Source organism: Panthera uncia (genome assembly GCF_023721935.1).
Source record: "Panthera uncia isolate 11264 chromosome E2 unlocalized genomic scaffold, Puncia_PCG_1.0 HiC_scaffold_19, whole genome shotgun sequence".
Lineage (NCBI taxonomy): Eukaryota > Metazoa > Chordata > Mammalia > Carnivora > Felidae > Panthera > Panthera uncia.
The window spans coordinates 2,443,301-2,468,777 of NW_026057588.1; the positions used below are offsets into that span (position 1 = coordinate 2,443,301).

General features: G+C 44.4%; 2 protein-coding genes and 1 long non-coding RNA gene across 4 annotated transcripts; all 3 read right to left on the minus strand.

Annotated features, from left to right (window-relative positions):
- Positions 1–123: 123 nt before the first annotated feature.
- On the minus strand, positions 124–6,965 carry ZNF134 (zinc finger protein 134). Of its 2 annotated transcripts, XM_049621902.1 has the most exons (3): positions 6,696–6,965; positions 2,543–2,642; positions 124–1,905 (listed from the first exon to the last, which is right to left on the minus strand). In XM_049621902.1, the coding sequence occupies exons 2-3, from the start codon at positions 2,580–2,582 to the stop codon at positions 671–673; spliced, it is 1,275 nt and encodes a 424-aa protein (XP_049477859.1). In that variant the 5' UTR covers positions 2,583–2,642; positions 6,696–6,965; the 3' UTR covers positions 124–670. The 2 variants fall into 2 exon arrangements, with proteins under 2 accessions (XP_049477859.1, XP_049477858.1); XM_049621901.1 differs by lacking the exon at positions 2,543–2,642.
- Positions 6,966–11,046: 4,081 nt separating this feature from the next.
- LOC125915871 (vomeronasal type-1 receptor 1-like) lies at positions 11,047–13,907 on the minus strand. Its single transcript, XM_049621922.1, has one exon. The coding sequence runs from the start codon at positions 13,882–13,884 to the stop codon at positions 13,087–13,089; it is 798 nt and encodes a 265-aa protein (XP_049477879.1). The 5' UTR covers positions 13,885–13,907; the 3' UTR covers positions 11,047–13,086.
- Positions 13,908–20,288: 6,381 nt separating this feature from the next.
- LOC125915893 (uncharacterized) lies at positions 20,289–22,095 on the minus strand. Its single transcript, XR_007455788.1, has 3 exons — positions 21,867–22,095; positions 20,762–20,870; positions 20,289–20,604 (listed from the first exon to the last, which is right to left on the minus strand). It is a non-coding gene; the product is annotated as an uncharacterized LOC125915893 (long non-coding RNA).
- Between the last annotated feature and the right edge of the window lie 3,382 nt (positions 22,096–25,477).

A 25,477-nucleotide genomic window follows, 5' to 3' on the forward strand; every position in this document is an offset into this window, starting at 1 on the left:
CCAGCCTGCTCTTCCATTTGAGGTACCTGAAGCTGGAGGCCCCCACAAGCACCGTTTACCGCTTCCGTTTGGCAGGGCCTACTGTCTGCAAACCAATCCAAACAGTAAAAAGAACGTCCAAGATTAACGATGGTTTAAATAATGTCTTTATTATCACAGAGACCAGAGCAACAGAAGACAAGTGGTTCTCCAGGTGGGGTGACTCGGAGAAAAATGTGTCACATGTACCACATGAGGCCAACAATGTCCATGAAGAAAGTAAAGCTCTTCTGTAAGCCTCCAGAACACAGCTCAGGTCCTCTTGGCTAAAGATGGGTGAGGTCCACACCTTTACCAGTCAGTGGGGAGGGAATGAGGAACCCCATTCAATTCAGGATTCTCATAATTTCCTCCAGAGACTGGAGGTGTCCCTGAGGACATACAGAAACGAAGGTGGTAGAACTGAGATGGTTTCTGCCACAGACATTGAGTGGCAAATTTGGCAAGGAACCTGAGCAGGTCTGCAAGTGCAACGCAACCCATGAAAGTGTCCCTGTACCTGGCATCCTTAAGGTCTCTCCCCAGTGCTAATGTTCAGATACATGAGGTTCAACATCTGACTGGCGTCTTCCTCTCCAAGGGCAATCACAAAGCCCCTCTCCACACAAGTCCTGTTGTGTCGAAAGCACTCCTAAAGCCGTCCTGCAGTGTGAACCTTCTGGTGCCGAATGAGGTGGGAGCTTAAACTATAGGCTTTCCCACATTCGTTGCACTCGTATGGCCTTTCTCCAGTGTGAACTTTTTGGTGCCTAACAAGGTGGGATGTTCTGATGAAATCTTTCCCACATTTGCTGCACACAAATGGCCTTTCCCCTGTGTGAACTCTCTGGTGTGCAATAAAGTCAGAGCTTCTACTAAAGAATTTCCCACAGTCGATGCACTCAAAAGGCCTTGCCTCAGTGTGAATTCTCTGGTGTTTAATGAGGGTGTACTTGTGGCCAAAGGATTTCCCACAATCACTGCAAACGTAAGGGTTTTCTCCAGTATGGATGCTCTCATGCTGAACAAGTGTGGATTTGTGTCTGAAGACTTTCCCACAGTTGTTACACTTATAAGGCCTCGCTCCATTGTGAACTCTCTGGTGTACGATGAGGTTGGAGTGATGGCTAAAGTATTTTCCACACTCGCTACACTTGTAAGGCATTTCTCCGGTGTGAATTCTTTTGTGCTGAGTAAGATTGTCTTTGCGGCTAAAGGCTTTCCCACATTCTTTGCACTCGTAAGGCCTTTCTCCGGTGTGGATTCTCTGGTGCTGGATAAGTGTGGCTTTGCGGCTGAAGGCCTTCCCGCATTCGCTGCACTCGTAGGGCCTTTCTCCGGTGTGGATTCTCTGGTGCTGGACAAGCGTGTCTTTGCGGTTGAAGGCCTTCCCGCATTCGCTGCAGCTGTACTGCATCTGTCCGCTGTGAGAGGCCTCCCCGCTCCCAGTCCTCCTCTTCCTCTTGCTGTGGGTGGCCTGTCGCTGGTGACTGCCCAGACTGGCCTGGAGGCTCCACTGCTCCTCACACAGAAAGGGCTTTCCCGACAGGTGAGGTTCTTCACAAACCCTACAGTTCTTCCCAGATGAGGTCTTGCCTCTGTCTCTTCTGACAGGTTTCTCTACACTGTACTGCTTCTGATGCTGGTGAAAGTTTGCACTGAACAAGAACCGTCTCCCACACGCCCCGCAGGTGTAAGGTTTCAGTCCTTGGCATATTTCCTGGTGTTCATGCAGGTGTAAGAGGTCTTTCACGATGGGGCCACAAATGTCACAAGGGTGAGCCATCTGGGTTGATGAACCTGCCTTGGAAATGCTATCATGGGAGACTCCTAAAGAAACGGTCTGCTCAGAAGGTGCCTCTTCATCTTTCGCCGCGCACCAATAACCTGCGGGCAGAAAAATGCTCTTTAAGTGAATGGGGACTTTGGAGAAGGGGCAACCCCATCACAAACGTGTCTAGTATTTAGCCCACGGGGGTGTCGGTAGGACAGCAGATGTGGGATCAGGTTAAAGAAAAAGCTGCTGTGCAATGCTGGGCCTCAAAGGGTCACAGAATGAGGAAGCCTTCACAAGGGACAAAGACCCAAGGACGGGGTGTAGGTCAGGGAGAACCAGCAAGTAGGATATCCAATTTACTCCTCTGCAGATGACTTTTGAAGGGCCTTAGCTATTGGTGGGCACTACACAGAAATGTATGTCTAGGCCCAGGAAAATCTGATTTAAAATGAGCAACTTGTGTTCAAAAACAATTTAAGAACAGATGTGTGTCTCAGACACATCAGCATTGTCCAACACAGGACGGCACTGCAGAAAGAACAGCAGAGAGCACTGGTGAGTGGGCGTGGACAGCCCTGGGTTGGAGGTCTGGACAGAAACGATATAAATAAGTGTCCAGAACGAGGAGAAAAAGATAGAAATAGGTGTGGTTTATAACCTGGGCACCAAACAGAAGTGGTGCCCAGGACAGGTTTCTGGTGCTATTTGAAGCCAGCCCTGAAGCTCCCTCCCCACGCTCCCACTCACCAGGGCCTGTCCACGTCCCTCCAGCCATGGCTAGAGTCATGACCTCTCAGTCAGGCACTCAGAGTTCTTTCCCCTGCTATGTTCAGCAACCACAAAAAATCTGGAAGAAACAAGTCGTAGAGGAAAGACAGGGCAAGTAGGAAAGCAGTGGCCCAGAGCAGCCTGCCCACAAGAGATTGAAGGACAATTAAATATTGCAAAATGAACACCAGAAATGTCTTGCAGATCAGCACCATGGGCCCCACAGGCAGTGGCCATGATGACAATTCATGACACAGGTAGGCCCAAGGAAATGCCAATTATAGGAAAGGGTAGAATCTGGAGCACAGAGGTTATCACAAATGTGGACAGAGCCACATACAGCCAGGAAAACGGCAAGCAGGGTAGTCCACGGGACTGACCACAGGGACTGAAGGAGGCAGTTCACACAGCTGAACCCTGGCACCCAGAAAACCTGTGTTACTGAGGGAAAATGGCAGTGCCCACAGCAGCTTTGGGAAGAAAATGGCAACCTCTGAGGGAAAAGAGTAGAGCACGGCCCAGAAAACTGGGGTATGTGGGGCCTTACCCAGGAAGACCGTGTGACTCAAGTCTCTGGGCCACTCTTCCCAAGAGAAACACACAAGCGCATCCTTCAAAGTCACATGACCCTGATTGACATCAATAACTGAACACGGGGGCAGCAGCTCTCCCCAGGACTCCTGGTCTATCCACCACACCTTCACTTCCCTCCTCAGCTCCCCAACTCAGACAGGAGACCAGGCCCTTGTGTGATCGGTGCCGGCTCACTCGTTCCTCATTTCCTAGTAATCCTTTTGTCCAGCCCAGAACAACAGGTGGGGGACAAACAGACACTTCTGCCAGCCAGTTCCCCTGGTCCGGAGATCACGCCTCTTACATACAAATGTGAGCTCAGAATTCTCCTCTAAAGCCCCCAGGCTATGAACTCAGATTCCATCTCCAGTACACATCACTCTTTAGACCACACCTCCCTCAGGTCTACGGATACCCACAACACAGGCACCTCCCACGTGCAAATGTGCACACGGCATCCACAGAATTCTTGGTTATTGCAGCCAAGATCACATCTGGCTCCAGCTGATGGTTCCCAGTGCCGTGTATCTCTAAACCCAGCTTTTAAATGCTCCCTTCCTGGCGCTATTCTTTGATTCAACTTCAGCAATCCGGAACCACATACAGACATCAGATAAGCCCAGCCCCTTCCCACTTTGCCGTTACATACCAAGGATGCCATATCCTCAGCAGTCGGGCTTAACACTCGACACTACGTTCTCATTCAGAGTCCGCACCCACCGGCCTTGTACCCCAAGCACAGTCACTCTGCCAGCTGACCCAATCAGCCTCTGAGCTAATCTACCTCTGAGCTTGGCAGAAACTCCCTAGGTCCCACTACAGGTCACCACGAAAGCCTGGGGAGCACCCAGGAAAGGAAACGGGTGCCTGCTTTGGCCTCACTTTCATCTCATCTCTGTTACTGCTACGCCCCAGCACTCATCTCATGTCTCCCCTCTCTGGAAGACTCCCCGCACCCCGCCAGACCCTATTATCTCCCCCACCATGGACACTACACTCCCTCTGTCTCTTAAGTGACTCCCTCTCTGCCGTGTCCACCCCCCTCCAGACCCTTAATGGTACTGCCACTGTGACAAAAAGATTCTCTCTATAAATCTGACACGCAGCTCTACTCTAATCCATATACTGGCTGCCACTTTGTGGACTTGGATCCCTCCTGTGAAATCCAAACGTGTGCGTCCAGCTGCCCACCTGAAACCTCCACTCAGATGTCTTTAGACGCTACAGACTCAACGTGGTCAAAGCCCAACTCCTGATATTATTTCCAGAAGTTACTCCCACCACCAACTTCGCTGTCTCAATTGAGAATTTTTCCATCCTTATACCTTCTCACGCCAAAAACTGTGGGAGCTGTGAGGTCATCCCTGAGTCCTCTCCCTTCTCTCACCATCCACATCAGAAAGTCCGGTTGGCCCTACTTAAAGAGACACAAAAAACAAACCCAGAATCCAGCACCCGTCCCTCCCCTCCAGAACCACCAATCTAGTCCAGCCATCAACAGTCTTCTTTCCTCACCCCAATCTTCTTCACTGTGCAGCCAGGGAAAGCCTGTGAAGACCAATCGGATCACTCCTCTGCTCTAAACCTTCCACGGCTCCCACCACTCCCAAAACAGAAGCCTAGCTCCACAGGCTGCTGTTCCAGAGCTGAATTCTGTCCCCTGCTCGCTGATCACACCAAACATAACGGAGACCTGAGGCTCCCTGAGCACTCGCAGTTCAGCCTCCAGGGATGTTTTTGCCCAAGCTTGTTCCTATACCTGGACACCGTTCCACACTTCATCCCACTGCACCAAATTCAAGGTACAGACCGTTAGTGACACCAGCATCCCCACACCCAAAGGCAAATACAAGGGAGGTGAACATTGCTAAGACACCAGCATTTGCCATACTGGGTTACCAAGACCGTGGGCAAGTGCACTGACTGAGGACCGAGGACCGAGGACTCACCTATGCAGAGATCCTAAGTGCTCCCACCCTCAAAGCAACCTGGCAGTAAGAGGGAAGAGGGGGCTGAGGACGGCAGGCCACCACATGGGGCACCACGGACTGAACCCCTGTAACCCCTGCCCTGCCCTTCCGCGCCCACGATTTCTGAATGTCTCACCTCAGATACTAAGACCTTAGTGCCGCCTCCGCCCAGCTGTGCGAACAAAGACCGGTGTCACCACGTCCTCACCGGTAAAGCAGACAGTAGTGGTACCCACCTAAACAGGGCTGCTGTTTGGGTCACACACGTTAACACAGATCAAAGATCTCTGAATTGGCTTTTTATCCAAATGGTTTTGGTGCAAATGAAGTGATGGGATTTTTAAATTGGGGATTTCTTTTTCAGCTTTTCAGAAAACGTGATACTTAAGACTTTCCATCATAATCAGACAGAGGCAGGCGCTTTGACCCGTCACTGGGCATCAGTATACACTTACAGCTACACACGTTAATCTTCGCCCACTTGCTCCTGCGAGCCGGGTGTACCCGTGTCCCTTCACCAAACCGGCCTACTGGTATACCCTCCTCTGCGGAGTGTGCGGACCGCCCCTCTAAGACGTCCACGGTCTCTCCTTACCTGAACAGCTGGGGAGCTGGTGCACCAGCGCCCTGGACTGGGCTACGGCGGCTCCCCCCGCCCGGCTGACTCTCCCCTGCTCCACGCGCAGAACCTTTGCTGGGTCCACACACCGGCCAATCTGGAGCGCCTCTCACCTGCCCCTGCATCCCAGGCCAGGCTCCTCACACCCTCCGGCCCTCTCCTCCTCCAGCAGGGACTCTCCCTGGAGGGAATGAGGGCGTCCACCCCCTCCTCCCTGCCCTCCGATCTCTCACCCCAAGGACCACACACGACAAACACATCCTGAATCTTCTTCCCCCGAATCTGGCCTCCCGACCCGAGGCCTCATCCCTCAGTGGTCTCCACCCCAGCCCCCTCCCCAGATGCCCGTGGGACACCTCCCCTGCGAGGCGCCTCGGCTTTGCCACGTCCCGAGCGCAACTCCCGACTCCTGCGGGGCAGCTCTCTGCCGCACTCTCTCGGACCTCCGGGGAGAAAAACCGGACACGGACCTGGGACAGCCCCTGACTCCTACTTTCAGAGCAGCCGTCATCCGACATCCGACGCTGAGGAAACCCTGCCAACCACGTCTCCACCTGCAACCTCTCCAGCCGCCACAACACTCCCGGAGTCCGAGGCTCCTCACCGGCCCCCCCGCCCCCGGGCTCGTCCCGCCCCCCGGAGCCCAGATCGCCTCACGCTGCTCCGCGGCTCCCCCGGCCAGTCCACGCAAGGCTTCCGCTCGCCCGCTACCCCCCCTGCAAACATGACGGCCCCACTTTCCCCGGCCCTCGCGGCTCATCGCCCCTCCGAGCCTCTGCGCGCGCCGGTCGCTCGGCCAGGACCACTTCGACGGCGGTGACAAACGGGGGCTCCTCCCACAGCGGGCCCCCGCGGCCCAGAGCACTGGAGGCGGGGCCGCAACCGCCTCAACTGACACCCTTCGTTCGAGGCTTTGTGATTCCGAGCGCAGGGACGAAACGCGTCAAGGTCCGGGGAACAAAGTACCCACCTAGGCCGGATCCACCAACCGCGGCCGCCATCACAATCTGGAGGACCATACGGGGCCGTGAGGAGTCCCAGGTCGGGACCCGCGCGCCGCCGTCGCGGGCAGCGGAGCCTTCGCGGGCGCTGCCACCGCCGAGCCTCCCTGCGGCGAGCACAGAGTCTCCTCCCGTGTCCTCCCGCTTCCGTCACTCCGGGCCGAACCAGCGATCCCGAGGTTCTAGTCCGAGCGGCCCACCGAGAGCGGACAAAATGTCCGCCGCGGGGAAGACACCGGAAGTCCCGCCCAGTCGCCTTCCGCGCGCTTTTAAGAGTGCCACCAAGCAAGGCGCAGAGGCTTCTGGGTAATGTGGTTCTCCAGAACAATTGGCCCCAGACACCCGCGGACTCGCTCCCGGCCGGGGTGGGGGCCCAGTGGTCCCGCGAGGGGCGCTGGGAAATGGTACCTCGAAGCTCCGAGGATGGAACGGGGCTTCGCTCCTCACAAGGAGCTGGGTGTATTATGCGGAGGTCAAAGAAATGTTTGGAAACGTTCTTGTGGCTATTTCCCAAAGCCACAAAACCACGTGGACACATCTCATCAAATGTCAGTTCGAGTCCACTCAGCGCACTCTCATTTCCTTGCCGGTTTTTAAATCCGTGTAGATGAAAATTTTAAGTTTGGGTGCTTTGGCTGGGTCAGGGGTCAGGGGTCAGATCTGCAAATTGCCTCTGGGGAGGAGGCAGGAGGGTTATTGTGTCTAGGGAGGCACTTTCTTGCAGGTGGGGGTGCTGATGGAGGGCAACCCAGGCAGCAGCACCCTTTAATTCAAATGATCCTTCTTAGCCCAAAAGCTGATATACTGATTCCCTCTAGGACTATGCTACCCATCTGGAAAGGACCATTATAAATGCTTTTCAATGTGCCAGGACGGTGGCTGACGCGGTCCTGGTGGCCGCAAATGTGCGAAAGTGACTGTCTGAACCCAGAAATAAAGATTTGGAACAGCATGATCTCATTTCTTTGCTAGGAACTGATTTCTGATGTGGAAATGTTGGGGTTCAGAGCTGATGGCCAAGAAAGAATTCTTCAGATGTCTTTGGTGCAAAAAGGTGGTTTTATTAAAGCACAAGAACAGGACTCAGGGGCAGAAAGAGCTGCATTGGGGTTGTGACAGGTGATGATTATATACGCAATGTTTCCAGGGCCCTGAGGGGCTAGCAGCTGTTAGAAACCTTGTTACATTTATTACTGTTTAGTAAAATCTCAGTCATGAGACCCTTTAGATGTTATCAGTAGGCATATGCTTGGAGTGTGACTGCCAACATATACGTTGGGGGCTAGGGGTAAAGAAAATTTCTATAGGAATTTCTAAATGCTTACAGTAGCCTCACAGGACCCTTGAGGTTGGGATAATGTTAAGATTGCCTTGTGACTTTAGCAAAGTGTCAACATCAAGGCAGCTGAGTGCCTAGTGGAAGGTCACTGCCTGTTTCAAGGACTTGTCAATGGGCTGTAGACAGTAAGGAAATTTAATTTTTTTCTCTTGCCTTTGTTTCCCACATCAATTTTCACTTCACTTGCAATTACAGGGACAGTGTCTGAATTGGGAGTACAGATTATTTATGGTAAAGGAAGAAGACGAGGAGAGGGAGGGTGAGTGGAGGAAGAGGAGGAAGGAGGGAAGGAGAAAGGAAGGGAGGATGGGAAGAAAAAAGGAAGGAAAGGAAGAAAAAAAAAGAAACATGGATAGTTTAAACTACTGAAAGCTATTATATAGTTCTGTAGTTCACAGATATACTCAAAAATGGTTCTGGGGGACATACCTTTGACAGGTGAAAGATGGCAGCAAAAACTGAGCTGGAAACACTGAAGTCTGAGAGGTAAGAAAATGAAGCTGAGCACACAGTGGGGCTGAGACACTGAATACAACAGGGTTTAGTCTCCAAAATGTAATTTCTTTCCAATCTTGAAAATTCTGATTATCTACTCTCAGGGAGAATGAAAACATTTAGAAAGATGAACAAGGATACTGTAATACCATGCTTATTCACGGCTCTAACAAACATTCGATAAACACCTACTGCATTTCAACCCCTATCTTAAGTACATGGAACAAATTTGAAAACAAGAGACAAAGACCTCAGCCATCAAGAAGCTTACACTCTACAGTATTCATGAAAGACGGGAAGAAATATGAAATATGAAAAAAAAAACAAACAATGAATTATGTACAATGTTGGAATGTGTTAGGCACAATAGAAAAAGAAGATGAGGGTGCCGAGAAATGGGTCATGAGATGTAGTATTATACATTTGAGAGAGGCTGATTTGGGCCCAGGTCTTACTTTATAAAGGCGACTTAGTGACAGCATGGACAGGTCAATGACATTGAGAGAAAAGTTTAATGTTATTCACTGTGTCTCTAGAAATGAGAGGCACAGGATACCAGGAAAGGTCACAGAAGGAACGCTGGGATTTGTTTAGGAGGCAGAAGCAGGAGCCAAGGAAAGGCCTAGCCCAGAGACTTTATTGTGTTTTCCATGGGAAAGGCAGGGCAGAGCAGAGCAAACAGCTGAGAATTGGCTACTTTGAACAATTCCAGTGGACTTCAGGTTATAGGGGTGATCTCTAGTTACCCGATACCTAGCCCTGGGATGATTTAGGGCATGCAATTTTCTTCAGGAAACACTTAAATGAGTCAACATTCCTAGGTAATGGAGTCCCCCATTCAAGGTAAGCCACTGGGTGCTTTTATAAAACCTGAGCCCATGAAAAATATAAACACAGTTAAACTTCTTAAAGAGAGTGTGCAGATTTTCAATTAGAGGATGATGGGCTAATGAAGAAAAAGAACAGCTCTTTTTTTGAGGCACAATAATTCTCTTGAGTTTACTAGAGGCCAGAAAGGTATCATCATTTATCATACATAACAAACGTGTTGCTTAAATATATTGGACTAAAATGATCATTTAGGAGTGCCTGGGTGGCTCAGTTGGTTAAATGTCTGACTCTTGATTTCGGCTCAGGTCATGATCTCACAGTTTGGTTGGTGAAATCAAACCCCAAGTAGGGCTCTGCACTGACAGTGTGGAGCCTGGTTGGAATTCTCTCTCTCTCTCTCTCTCTCTCTCTCTCTCTCTCTGCCTGTCCCCTGCTCACTCTCTCTCCCTTTCTCTCAAAATAAACTTTAAAAAATTGTATTTATATAATTTAAGTACAGGTTTTATTTTTATATACATTAAACTGTATTTTACATGAGGCAGTCTCAAAAATACAACAAATAAAATTAATTTTAATACAATTTTAGTTATAGACATCATAGAAATGCAGAATTGTTGAAGTTAGTCATCATAAAAGTCAAGTGATTAAAGATGTAAAATAAAAGTGAAATGAAATGAAACTCTTTGAAAGTTTCTTTTAAGTACCAACAACTGACAAAATTTTCTAAAAATTAATTTTATTTCACAAAAAATAATAATTTTCGAAGTCTATTAAAGAAAACCAGGGGCACCTGGGTGGCTCAGTCAGTTGAGCATCCGACTTTGGCTCAGGTCACAATCTCAGTGTTCGTGAGTCCAAGCCCTGCATCAGGCTCTGTGCTGATAGCTCAGAGCCTGGAGCCTGCTTCGGATTCTTTGTCTCCCTCTCTCTCTGCCTTTCTCCCACTCATGCTCTGTCTCTCTCTCTCTCTCCAAATTAAATAAACATTAAAAAATTAAAGAAAACCAGAGCTGAACAGTAGTTAAAGCAGTATATGCAGATTTTAATAAGGAACAATTGTAATGGGGGGAAAGAGACCTCAGTATAGAAAGTAGCTCAATTCCAAATACAGCATGAACAACTAGGGGTTCATAGCCAAGAAGCAGTGTGGGAGTCAGTGGATGGAAAGGTACTAAGGGGAAATTTCATGGGTAAGGGGGATTCTTGCTGAAAGCAGGCCATGGTGATCAGTACCAACTGGGGGATGGTGGGATGAGCAATTTGATGAGATATTCAAGGAACTATTAAGCAGAGGTGGATTCTGCCTACATCAACTTAATTGGATTCTTGCTACAATTGGACAATGCAAAGATGGGCACAGAAGTCCAAACGTTGAGGTCTAGTTGGGAATAGGATTCTGAGGAGCCTACTAAAGTTTGGTCAAGGAGAGACTCGTTGTCAGCTCTGACCCCTAAATATTGCTGAATTGGAAATGCATTGTTTTATCACTTATTTATTTAAGAGAAAAAACATACTGTAAACTAAGGTAAAAGAGAGCTAAACAATAATTTGTACTAAATTATTCTAATTAAATTATTTTTATTTATTTTTATTTTTTTACTTTTTAAAACTTTTAATGTTTATTTATTTTTGAGAGAGAGAGAGACAGAGTGCAAGCGGGGAGGGGCAGAGAGATTATCCAAAGCAGGCCCCAGGCTCTGAGCTATTAGCACAGAGCCCGACATGGGGTTCGAACTCACAGACTGTGAGATCATGACCTGAGCTGAAGTCGGATAGTTAACTGTGGAGAATAAGCTTAGAAATCCCCGGGCTTACACCAATGGGTTAACAAGGCATAAAGAAATACAAAGCCACAGAATGCTCACACCCAAGTTCGGGTAAAAAAATACTGGCACCCCAAGAATAGGGAGGTGCAAAGGCACCCCAGAATAGAAGGGAGTGCAGAGCCCCTGGAATAGAGAAGGAGGGACAAAGTCCCAAAATAGGAATGGGTGCAAAGGCTCTCAATACAAAGGTATATAAGGTGAACAAGATTAGGCATGCGAGGCAAAAATGCCCCCCAATTTAGTACCATAGCAGAAAAGCTGCTTTCACAAGAGGAAGGGGCCAAGTTAGGTAAACTGGTGAATTCGGACTATGGACCGCTGTGCTGCAGGCAAAGCAGCCCAGAGCGGAGATGGTTAACAAAAGAAAAGGTGCCTTGTTAACCCTGAGGTTATTCCCCCTATCTGTCTCATCCCCCAGGCTAGCTAAGATAAACAGACACGGTGCCTCATATCTGCCATTAACAACCATCTACCCATCTGCCCGGTGCCAGGATTTTGTTTTATATTGACCCAAACCCCAAACACTGTATATCTTCAAAACCCCCCTTTTCCCTCACATCCCCAAGTTAATGCTCACAGTTTCTTTGTCTCTTTGTACATGCCCATCACGTTTGTAAGCCTTCTTATCTTAATAAATACAGGGCAAGGACCCTTATTTGGGGCTCATATCTTTTCCCGGACATTAGCCATCTCTTGCTTTAATCCTGTGTCCCACTCTTTTGCTGGCCAAAAGAGAACTTCAGACTTAGAGTCTACGACAGTTAACCAACTGAGCCACCCAGGCGCCTGAAATTATTTTTATTTTTTATCACAATTTTGATTCTTTCAGTGGACAAAAGTTCTGAGAGACCCATGATCTTTCCTATGAAAAGTTTTGATCATTGACACCACCTCCAACCCCTGCCAGAAGATACCACCTACCTTCCTCCCTCGCCACACTCTGCTAAACCTCATAAACTTCTTTTAATTCCTTTAAGTCCACCTGTGTTGGACCAATTTGGGGTATTCCCAGTCATTTTCTTCTCACTTGAAACACTTTTCACTCAATATGCTTTGACAATGCAATGAATCTTATGGATGTCACTTCAAAGTTTGAATCAACAGAACTAAACACAAAAATCCCCATGTCATTATCAGCATTACCTGATATTCTCCATTGAATAGCATTATATAATTTTATTTTTTTAAGTTTTTTAAAATTTTATTTTGAGAAAGACAGAGACAGAGTGAGTGAGGGAGGGGCAGAGAGCAAGGGAGAGAGAGAGAATCTCAAGCAGGTTTTGCACTGCCAGTGCAGAGCCCGATGTGGGGCTCAAACTCACGAAACCGTGAGATCATGACCTAAGCCGAAAGCAAGAGTCAAATGCTTAACCAACTGAGCCACCAAGGCACCCTGTAGTTTTAGAAAGTCATCACTGAGATATTATTTATACCATGTTCATTTTTTGGAAATCTTATAAGCTGTATGAGGCCAGGGTTATTTTTGCTGTTATTCCATACTGAGTCCCTATGTGATAATAGATCATCTGGCATTAAACACGAGCATACAAACACACAAAAAAGTGATTAAATAGGGACGCCTGGGTGGCTCAGTGGGTTAGGCATCTGACTTTGGCTCACATCATGATCTCACAGTTTGTGGATTTCAGCCCTGTGTCAGGCTCTGTGCTGACAGCCCACAGCCTGGAGTCTGCTTTGGATTCTGTGTCTCCCCCTCTCTCTGTCCCTCCCCTCTTTGCACTCTGTCTTTCTCTCTATCTCTCTCAAAAATGAATACATTTTTTTTTTAACCGGCAAAAGAAAAGTGATTAAATAAATGATAGGATGTCCTATAGGGAACTTACTGTTTTAGAGACCATACTTGAAAAATTATTTTTCTTCCCTAGAAGCAGAGAAAAACTGACAGGCACGGGTGTCACTGCCATAGAGCACGAAGGGGCTGAAGGTCAGGAAGCCTGAAGATGCCAGAGCAGAGATGTTCATCAGCCAGTGGCTTGGGTTCACAATAAGTGTTACCCACAAAGACAAAATAAAAGAGACAAAATAAAAGGAGATGCATATGCTCACCAGGGCCAGGGTGGTGTGTGTGGCTCTGGCCTTGTGGGAGGGTTTGGGGGGAAGTCTGTTGCTGTGAATGTGTTGGACTTGTTGCTTGTGCCTGAGCAGGACAGAGACCATGGAGCCACTAGACCAGGCCATGAGGCCCAAACAAGTGACACCAGTGAAGGAGAACATGACTGCATGTAGTAAAACAACAAATTTGTTTGGAATGGGTGAATTACAGTATTCATAAATTTTTTCCACACTGTTTTTGTTCTTTCTTGGTCCAGTAACATGCAAAGAAATAAAGATATTCAACAGGAGATGCAGGATCCAGCAGAGGAAACAGCAGAAGCCAAAGCACTTTGGGAATGTAACCTTGAGCTCCAACCACTTGGAGGTGTTAGTGTTGAGCTTAATGGCCTGGAAACCACTGAGCAGGCAGGTGGTGCTGAGGGAAACCCCTCTGGCCACTCGGTGAAAATAGAAGACAAGCTTACATCCAGCATCATCCAGAAAAGATTTCAACCCAAATGCTGCCATTGTCTGAGGAACTCCTTTATGAAACAGAACCAAGTTGTTACCTAGGACTAGCTGGATGAGAATCAAGTCTGTGGGTCTCAACATGTGCCTAGTGAGTGAAGTAAAGATATAAAGACAGGGGCGCCTGGGTGGCGCAGTCGGTTAAGCGTCCGACTTCAGCCAGGTCACGATCTCGCGGTCCGTGAGTTCGAGCCCCGCGTCAGGCTCTGGGCTGATGGCTCGGAGCCTGGAGCCTGTTTCCGATTCTGTGTCTCCCTCTCTCTCTGCCCCTCCCCCGTTCATGCTCTGTCTCTCTCTGTCCCAAAAATAAATAAAAAACGTTAAAAAAAAAATTAAAAAAAAAAAAAAAAAAAAGATATAAAGACAAAGAAGCAAGGAGTTTCCAAGGATCCCAACTCCAGTTTGGGTGAGGAAAACAATACCCAGTTTTAAGTTAGAGGAACCATTTCATCAATTTAAAAGGGATACTGGTGGCTGTTTTGATTTGAATCTCAGGAATCTGGAGACTAAAATAGAAAATTTTGTTACTCTCAATACACCAAGAAAACATCTTTAGTCATATAATTTCTCACCGCGATATGAATATATGAATATTTACACATGCCTTTCGTATGTGCAAAACAATTTTTTGCAGGACTATTTGTAATTACAAAGATTGAAATCAACCAATGTTAATCAACAGGAGACTGAAGGAATCATAGTGTATGTTCACAATGGGACACTAGGCAGCCATGATGGGTAAAGTTCTCTCTACAGCTGCGTTTCCAGGACACATCATCAGGTAAAAAATAGAAAGTGTCAGAATATTGTGTGCAGTTAGCTTATTTTCCTAATAAAGGGAGTATAACTACAATCCATTTATCTATGTGTATATGACCAAAATTTTAAACTAAAAGAATACATTTACAAGTTCTAAAAATGAGCCTGGGTGGCTCAGTCGGTTAAGTGGCCAACTTTGGCTCAGGTCATGATCTCACAGCTCCAAAGCTCGTGGGCTTGAGCCCCACATCGGGCTCTGTGCTGACAGCTCAGAACCTGGAGCCTGCTTCTGATTCTGTATCTTCCTCTCTCTCTTCCCCTCCCCTGCTCACGCTCTGTCTCTGTCTCTCTTTCTCTCTCTCTCTCTCTCAAAAATAAATAAGCATTAAAATTTTTTTTTTTTTTTTTTTTTTTTTTTTTTTTTTAATGAGCACCTGTAGGTGATAATGGAGAAAGAGCACAGGACAAAGTATGAAGTCAGACCACTCTCAATATACCTGGTTTGTGGCTTTGGTGCCACAATTCTTTTTTACATATTTATCTAAATATATATGGTGACAAAAGTATTATAAAAATTCAGGCAAACATAAAAACAAACAAACTATATATGCTCATAAATGCATGCACATACATATACAGTGTATACATAACATTTTATTAAAAGATAATTAGAACTTCCTGAAGAAATGAATGAATCCACATCTGGGGTAGAAGTTACAGAAACTATCTCAGAACTTCCTATTGTAGAAGAAAACAAAAGAGCCACCCCAAACTACTGAGATTATGTAAACAGGATGCCAAGAGTTAACAGGAAAATTTTGTCATTCCCAATGACAAAGTGTGGGATATTTCCAGCTATTACTATTTCCAAATTGTAATCGTAACAAATTAAAACAAATAGGTTTTTAAAATGCATTTTTATCACTACTTTAAAAAATAACCTTACAGTTGGAGGATGATAGAAGACCAACACACTGAAAAGGAGAAAATAAAGGGAAAGGAGTAAGATCTTCTTTGCTATCTAAACTCTCTTTTTGTAGAAGTTTTAACCTAATAAAAGAAAAGGGGGACAGAGTGGAACGCCACCTAAATTGAGGCAATATTCATTAATGACTGTGGGACCCCTGAGGTGGCAGGACCTGTCATAATGGATGGGTCCAGAGGGCAATACAAGGGCCTCTGAGTTTTTGCTGGAGGGAAGACCGGGCAGGTTTGCAGATGAAATGAGTGTGACCCTGGGTGGTTTCTGCTGGAGCTGTGTGACAGGTTCATGTGGTTCCTATCATTACCTTCTTCTCTGGTGCAGATGTTTGAAAAGGTCTATATTAAAGTTGGAAAGGATTTGTTGTAATAACTGGCAAATACTAGGTTTGTTGTTTGCTCCAATTTTGTTCTTTCATTGTCTACAGCACCATGCTTTCTTATTTTGCGTGTTTACCCTGTCACTTTCTTTTTTTTTTTAATTTTTTTTTCAACGTTTTTTATTTATTTTTGGGACAGAGAGAGACAGAGCATGAACAGGGGAGGGGCAGAGAGAGAGGGAGACACAGAATCGGAAACAGGCTCCAGGCTCCGAGCCATCAGCCCAGAGCCTGACGCGGGGCTCGAACTCACGGACCGCGAGATCGTGACCTGGCTGAAGTCGGACGCTTAACCGACTGCGCCACCCAGGCGCCCCTACCCTGTCACTTTCAGATATGAGTTCATTGAAAGCTATTGATCTTACTCTTTCTCTTAGTATTTTTCCTAAGCCAGCACCAACAATTTAAGTGCCCTCATTATGAAGAGAGGAAAGTGAAAAAAAGCAAAGCCAGCCACACAGGTAGAGCTGTAAAGTGAAAAATGCAAAACCCAACCAAGTGGGTTGGTATTTCCGAGCTCTGACCAATTTTTAACTGGTATTACCATATCAACAAACCCAGGCTGGTTTCTGCAATATTCTCAATTTTTATAAAAACAAGCTTTCGGGGCGCCTGGGTGGCTCAGTCGGTTGAGCAGCGGACTTCGGCTCGGGTCATGATCTCACGGCACGTGAGTTCGAGCCCCGCGTCGGGCTCTGTGCTGACAGCTCAGAGCCTGGAGCCTGTTTCGGATTCTGTGTCTCCCTCTCTCTGACCCTCCCCCGTTCATGCTCTGTCTCTCTCTGTCTCAAAAATAAATAAACGTTAAAAAAAAAAAATAAAAAATAAAACAAAAAAAAAAACAAGCTTTCAATGAAAACACGATATAGGCAAGCAAAACACATCTATTGTTTAAAAATTTTTTAATGTTTATTTATTTTTGAGAGAGAGAGAGAGAGGCAGAGTGTGAACAGGGGAGGCACAGAGAGAGAGGGATACAGAATCCGATGCAGGCTCCAGGCTCTGAGCTGTCACCACAGAGCCTGATGTGGGGCTCGAACCCATGAACCATTAGATCATGACCTGAGCTGAAGTCAGAGGCTCAACCGACTGAGCCACCCAGGTGCCCCAAAACACATCTATTGTTTAGGAGTAACATCTGGGCTGCCAATCATGGGCCTCAGCAATAAAGATGCAGTGTATTAAGAAGGCACTGCCTCAAGGTTAAGCGTCCGACTTCGGCTCAGATCATGATCTCAGTTTGTGGTTCAAGCCCCAAGTCAGGCTCTGTGCTGACAGCTCAGAGCCTAGAGCCTGCTTCAGATTCTGTGTCTCCCTCTCTCTCTGCCCCTCCCCCACTCATGCTCTGTCTCTCAAGAATGAAAAAACTTAAAAAAAAAAGATGATACTGCCTCAAGCACAGCTTTAATTTTTTCCAAAATTACTGGATATTGGGATTTTTTGCCTTTCTTTCCTTTTTTATTTTTGTATTATAGTGGTTAAGTATTAAAAATTATTCTGAGGGGCGCCTAGGTGGCTCAGTCAGTTAAGCTTCCGGCTTTGGCTCAGGTCATGATCTCACAGTTTGTGGTTTGAGCCCTGCGTTGGGCTCTGTGCTGACAGCTCAGAGCCTGGAGCCTGCTTTGGATTCTGTGTCTCCCTCTCTCTCTGACCCTCCTCTGCTCATACTCTCTCTCTCTCTCTCTCTCTCTCTCTCTCTCTCTCAAAAATAAACATTAAAAAAAAATTTTTAATAAAAATATAAATAAATAAAAATCAGTAGGGAAAGAAAAGTTTATTTAATACATATTATTAAGATATCTGCATAGTTATGTGGAAAAAGAAACCTACATTTCTACTACATGCTATTTAACATGTATATACACGTTTATACACGTTATATACAAATAATAAGCATGTATATACACGTTTCTTAAATGTTAACTTAAAAAATTTTGTTTAAATATTTATTTTTTAGAGAGAGACAGAGTGTGAGTGGGGGAGGGGCAGAGAGAGAGGGAGACACAGAATCTGAAGCAGGCTCTAGGCTCCAAGCTATCAGCACACACCCTGATGCTGGGCTCCAACTTATGGACTTCCAGATCATGACCTGAGCCAAAGCCTGACACTTAACTGACTGAGCCACCCAGATGCACCCTAAATGTCTTAATATTTTAAAAATAAAAACATGTAGGGGCGCCTGAGTGGTCAGTCGGTTAAGCATCCAACTTCAGCTCAGGTCATGATCTCGTGGTTCGTGAGTTTGAGCCCCGCATCAGGCTTTATGCTGACAGCTAGAGCCTGGAGCCTGCTTCGGATTCTGTGTCTCCCTCTCTCTCTGCCCCTTTCCCCCTCTTGCTCTGTTTCTCTCTCTCTCTCAAAAATAAATAAACATTAACACTTTAAAAATAAATAAATTAATTAATTAATTAAATAAAAACATATATATAAGTAAAAAACCTAAACGTAACAGATAAACCATATAGGATGTATATATTTTTTAAAATAATGACTTGTGATAAATATGTATGTAGTAAACAATCCATATGACAGAAGCCTAGTAACTTAAACTTATTGGAATATGTGAAAATGTACAATTTATATAAGATGAAAGGCATGATTAAATTAAAATATAAAGATGAAGAACAAAATAATAGAAAATATTTTACCTAAGAATAATGGAAAGGAGAGGCAATTAATAACATTCTAGATGCCACCTCTAATCATGAGATATATGATCATATATTTTCTAACATTGAAAGTTATATAAATAAGAATTTATTTTTAAAAATTTTTAATGTTTTTTCTTAGAAATTATCATGTAAATACATAATAAATTTAAAAGGAGATACCATTTATATGCAGGAATATACTCCTGTGCCAAATATTTAATCACATTCACATCTTCACTTTACATTATCATATTGTAATCTCACATAACCTCACCTAGATAAAGATTAAATGAATTAATTATGGTTTATCAGTCTAAAAATTTGTATAATGGTATAGGAGTAGGATCTTTCTATATATAAAATATTATTAGGTAAAAATGTTCAGTTCTATTATCCACATTTAATTAGATAGCAATTTTTTATAACCTTCTAAATGTTAGATGTTTCCAGAGAATTAAATTAGGATACATCAAACAAGAGTGGTCTTCAGTTTTGTAATAATATTTGTTATCGGGGAGCCTGAGTGGCTCAGTTGATTAAGTGGCCAAGCCTTGATTTCAGCTCAGGTCATGATCTCATGGGTTTGTGAGTTCAAGCCCCACATCGGGCTCTGCGTTGACAGAATGGAAACTGCTTGGGATTATCCCTCTCTCTCTCTTTCTCCCCCCGCTCCTCTGCTGGCTCATACATGCACGTGCATTTTCTCTCTCTCTCTCTCAAAATAAATAAATAAACTTTAACAAATAATATTTGTTAATAATAATATTAATAGGCAATAATTTATCAAATTAAAATTCATTATATAACTGACATTAAAGTTTGGGAAACACTGGAATCTAAGAAAGTACATGCTAATGAATCAAAGCATTTCTGGAAGTATACACAATAACTGATAACAAATCATAAACCCAGTGACATGTGAGCTTAGGGAAGAGGGAGAGTGAGGAAGAAAAGAACATTTATTGTATGCATATGCATATAAATTTGTTCAAATATTTCTTGGGAAAAAGGTAGTAGGGTTTATAACTCCAGCTGAAAATTTTAGGAAATCACAGGTAAAATTAAATAAAATACACATTTGAAATTAACAAAGAGAAAGAGATAGGAGGGTTGCCCTTGAATCATAATTATAATAAAGTTTTATTTATAATAAATCGTAAAAATGAATTTTAATAATAATTAGATATTTCAATTGAGTAGGAGTGAGGAGAACAATGTTTGGGTAAATAACGTAGCACAAATGTTCTATGAATGCTCGAGCCATGTGTCCTTTAAGAAACACAGACATTCATGTACAAATAAAACCCCATCTCATTCCTTGAGCAAACTGCTTTCTGTAGAGGCACAATTAGGAACTGTATTGGACACATTTTACTTCCTGGGAAAGTGGCAGGATAATCTTACTAACAGCTCCCCTGACTAGGATCTTTGTGGTTAGAACAGACCAATTTATTATTGCTTGTGAGGTTGAGTTTGAATAATGACTTTTGAAATCACAATGGATTCAAAGCAACTGATAAAGTTCAGGGAAAGTTCTAGTTAAATGTCAGGGTCACCTGTAGATTTTAACACAGTAATATTATCTGATGATTTCTGCTCCCAAATCCCAAAAATTCAGAGGGCTATGACCAAGAAGGCAGAAGACAGACATCAGGCAGCCTCCAGACAGGAATGTTGGGTCTCTACTTCTCAGGAACCCTTAGAAAATATCCCTTCTGTATATATTTGTGCCCATTTTCTCTCCCCAGGAAAATAAGATTATATTCACACACAATATTTCTTAAAATGTCTTCTTAGCAGTATCATTTTTCTCTAAGACTCTCTCTTGATCTAAAAGGAAGTTCTACTTACCAAATGTCATTCCCCACCAAACCAGCAGATTTTAGAGTCCAATCTGGAGCATGTGTGCAAAGGTGGTATCTTATCCGAGATAAAGGTCTGGGACACCATGATCTCATCTCTTTGCTGGGAAGTGATGATCACTTCACCAATAATTGCAGTGACAGTGTCTGCATGGAGAGTTGAAATTACCTCTGGAAAAAAAAAGTAAAAGCTACAAATTACTAGGAGCTATTAGTAGTGATTAATTATCTCAGAAAGAAAGAAAAAGCAGGAACAGCCACGGGAAAACAAAGCTAAGTTTTCTGAAAAGTATCAGGTGGAAATGACAGGTGAGATGAGGATGCTCACCTTGTGTGTGTGTGAAGTGACAGAAGGAAGCTTCATTCAAGGCTGGTCTGTGATACTGGCCAACCTGGGGATGTTACCTCTCAAATATGATTCTTACACTGCCCATATTCTGAAAGAGGAAAAGAAAGAACCATTAAGTAAAAATTACTAAAGTATTAAAAATGAATATGAAGAAAGTGAGGCAAATTTTTAAAAAGATTTTATTTTTAAATAATCTCTACACCCAACATGGGGCTTGAACCCACAATCCCAAGATCAAGAGTCACATGCACTACTGACTGAGCCGGCCAGGCACTCCCAAGGCAACTTTTATTTACTACTTCAATAAACAGATGTTAAGCACCTGAAACGTAGATAATACATTATCCTTGGTGTAAGTGATCTATAGAGGGCAAGAGGAAGGGGGAAGGTAGAAGAGAACTTACCTGTATTGAAACAGGTATTAGATAATAATAATATCTAATATCTAGTATTATCTAATAAATAGTAAATATTCAGTATGCTATATGATGACAGGTGCCTTGAAGGGGAGTAAAATGGAGTTGGGGGATGAGCAGGGAATGAGAGGGTAGAGTAGTAAGGGAGACCTGATGGCAAATGGAAACTTCAGGCAAGACTTGAATAAAGATGAAGTAAGCCATGCAGCATTTTTGAGTATATGACCCAAGCGCAGGTATCAGCCAGTATCATTGTGTCGAGCAAAGTCTGGTACTGATGCCTATGGAATGAGATGAATGAGCCACAAGGTTTAAAAGTGCTCAGAGAGAGGGGCGCCTGGGTAGCTCAGTCAGTTGAGCGTCCGACTTCGGCTCAGGTCATGATCTTGCAGTTCGTAAGTTCAAGCCCTGTGTCGGGCTCTGTGCTGATAGCTCAGAGCCTGGAGCCTACTTCGGATTCTGTGTCTCCCTCTCTCTGCCCCTCCCCCACTCATGCTCCATCTCTCTGTCTCTCAAAAATGAATAAACGTTAAAAAAAAAAAAAAAGCGGTCGGAGAGAAACATGGGCTAAAGACCTGTGTAGCTCCTCAAGCTCTTGTAAGAATTCTGAATTTTCTCCAAGTAAAATGAGGAGGGCTTCTGGGATCTTGCTCAAATACGGACATTACCTGATTCATACTTTGAAAGGGTCACGTTGGCTGAAGCGTTGACAACAGACTTGAAAAGAAAAAGCATAGGATCAAGATCAGTTGATGACCGCTGCAGAAATTCAGATAGGGCATGGTGGCTCTTACCAGGCTGAGGGCAGGCATGGCGGCGCAAAGGGGTCAGATTCATGATATGTTTTGAAAGTAGACCCAATCAGATTTCCTGTAGGACTGGTTCTGCGGTACGAGAAAAGGAATGAGAACGAGCCCTGGATTTTTAGTCTCAGCAACTGGAAGGATGGAGTCGCTATCAACTGAGAGTGGGACAGCTGCGGTCAGAGCAGAGTGAGAAGCAAGCTCACACTGACACCACCAAATGCTGGTGAGGAGGTGGAGCAACGGGCACTCTCATTCGTCGCTGGCAGGGAAGCAAAATGGCACAGTCACTTTGGAAGACAGTCTGGCAGTTTCCTACAAGACTGACAGGCTTGCCAGGCAATCCAGCAATTGCATTCCTTGGTATATACCCAAATGTGTTGAAAACACATCCACACAAAAACCTGCACACGGATGTATACAGGCAACTTTATTCACAACTGGCAAAACTTGGAAGCAATCAAGATGTCCTTCATTAGGTGAATGGATAAATAAACTGTGCTCTGTCCAGACAATGGAATATTATTCAGCACTTAGAACGAGAGAGAGAGCGAGCACTGTCAAGCCATGAAAAGACAGTGGAGGATACTTAAACACATATTACTAAGTCAAAGAGGCCATTCTGAAAAGGCTACAAACTGTATAACATTCTGAAAAGGCAAAACTATGGAGACAATAAAAATATCAGTAGTTGCCAGAGGTTAGGCAGGAGGGAGGGACGATTAGGTGGAGAATTTTTAGGGCAGTAAACCGAAATTTTAGGGGAGTGAAACTAATTTGTATAACTATAATGGTGGACACATGTCATTATACATTTATCCAAACCCATAAAATGTACAAGAGTAAACCTTAATGTAAATCATGGTCTTTGAGTGATAACATGTCTTTGTAGGTTCATCAATCATAACAACTGCACCACTGTAGTGCTGGAGTTAATAATGAGACAGACTATGTGTATGTGAGGGCATGGGATATATGGGAAATCTCTGTAGTTTCCTGTTAATTTGGCTCTGAAGCTAAAACTACTCTTTAAAAAATAGTTTATTTAAAAAATTTTTTTAAAAGAGAGTTCGGAGAAGTTTAAGTGTGGAGTCTGTCATGTCTACCAGATGTCCAGAAATAGGTTTTGCAAATAGATCATTAGATAGCTGAGCGCTGGATTTTTCAATGGAGATACACACTTTAAAGTTTTGAGCTTATCATATTATTTATAATCATGCCATTGCATAAGATCACCAAAAAGCAGATACAGATTAAGAGATGACTGTTAATTGGACCCTCATTCATTACAATACTAAGAGAATATATTTTTTCTTCTCGAGCCAGCATATTCAGTTAAGAATACAAAACAACAGGGGCATCTGGGTGGCTCAGTTGGTTGAGCATCCAATTTCGACTTGGGTCATGATCTCGCGGTCCGTGAGTTCGAGCCCTGCGTCAGGCTCTGTGCTGACAGCTCAGAGCCTGGAGACTGCTTCGGATCCTGTGTCTCCTTCTCTCTCTGGCCCTCCCTGCTCATGCTCATGCTCTGTCTCTCTCTCTCTCAAAAATACACATTATTAAAAAAAAAAAAATACAGAACAACAACAAAAACCCCGTGGTGCCAAAAGCCGCTGAAAAAAAACTTTAAGGAAAAATTTAAATGTCATTAATGTGTTCATAAGTTCATTGACGATGATGAAGCTGTGAAGACAAACTTTCATACGAATGAGTAGGAAACACACAGGAGTTGAAATAACAAAAAACAAAAAGAGAGAGAAAGTGCTTGTGAAAATTTAGCCATAGAGAGTGAGGGAGAGCAAAGCTAGGTAAGAAAATGTACTAGATCAGAGTGAAGGGTAGTTATTTTATGAAGTACACAGACTTACTGATTTTTGTACTTTTGTACTTTTTGTAAAGGCGATTAACAGACTGAAGATCAGTGAGGGGTGGGTTTGTCAGTCAAGAGATGTGATAGACCAAGAACAAAACCCCTTAAAAGTTAAGACATGGGGAGGTCATCTTTAAGTGTCAATAATCAAGGAATTGACCCTACATTGAAGGGAGGCATCATTTCCGTTTCAACACAGGGAGCCCATAAGAGAATTGTTTTAGATTTACGGGGCAGAAGATGTTGTCAAATGATACCAAATAATGATTTTTATGTTTATTTATTTTAGAGACAGAGAGAGACCACAGGTGGGGGAGAGGCAGAGAGAGAGGGAGACACAGAATACACAGCAGGCTCCAGGCTCTGAGTTGTCAGCACAAAGCCCAACACGGGGCTCAAACTCATGAACCCCGAGATCATGACCTGAGCCAAGTCGGACGCTTGACCGACTGAGCCACCTAGGTGCCCCCCAAATAATGATTTTCTATTCTCTGTATAAAGGTGGCAGAATATTAACATAGACAAAAGTAATCCTGGAAGAACGTTACAAAGTTAAAAATTGATTTATTTGGCATTCTTGAGATTTTCATGACTATATTGAGCTAGGAACACCAAGGTGGACAGGCAAGTAACGGGAGAGGAAAAGGAGCTGTCCTCCTCCAGAGGACAGCTGGAGGATTCGGGTAAGGTCCTGATCAGGCTTTGGGAAGCTTTTAAGTGACAGATCATAACATCAGCTCTTTGAGCAGACTGACCTCTTTACAGGTAATTATTAGGACAATGCAGGATAGAACAGAGGTCCTGGATTATCTGGATTCCCCAACTCAGGGATGAGAGGTTTGAAGGTAGTGGCAACAAGCCTAGTAAGGAATCAAAATATAGTCTTTTTTAGCTGATGGCAACGGTGGAATGTTAGAGCAGTGATTGCTGTGGTGTAGGGAGTTACAAGGCTCTAAATGGTAGAGAACGTGTTTGTGACCCCAGATGGTGGATCTGGCTTTCCCCTCTACCTGTGGCCAGCGTATGCTCTGTGATATCAATGGCTGCCATGTGCCACTGGGCCGACGGTCATTGGGGTAGGGGGCAAGTATGCTTCCCTAATTGTTTGGATCTAGTGGTTTCGCTGTAAGGAAAGTTCCCATTGGAACCCTAAATAGGAACCAGGTACTCTGCTACAAATAGCCTATGACGCACCCTGAAGATGCCACTGAGTCCACACAACTGAAGTGGGGTTAGTGACAAAGCAAAAATAAGATTTCAAGGAGCCCTTAGCATCTGGATGTCACCTTAAAGATTGCAGATTTGGGGTAAAAAACCAGTAACAAAACACCTTAGACTCCTAGCTTAGCTTTGTAATATGTGTTCTCCTTAAAACAAAAGAGAACTAGTGAGGCTTTGTTTCTGATATGGTGTCTGAGCAAATGGAACACAGAGAATGCAAAGTTTCTCTGGGCTGATAAAAATGTAGGTGGATGTTGTGCAATTAGGAAGTCACCATCAATGGTCTCAATCAAATTTCCATGCAGAGATAAGCCTTAAGTTGAACTCTAAGCTTAATGGTAATTATTGATGAGAACTTTTAAAACTGGTTTTAATACTCATATAT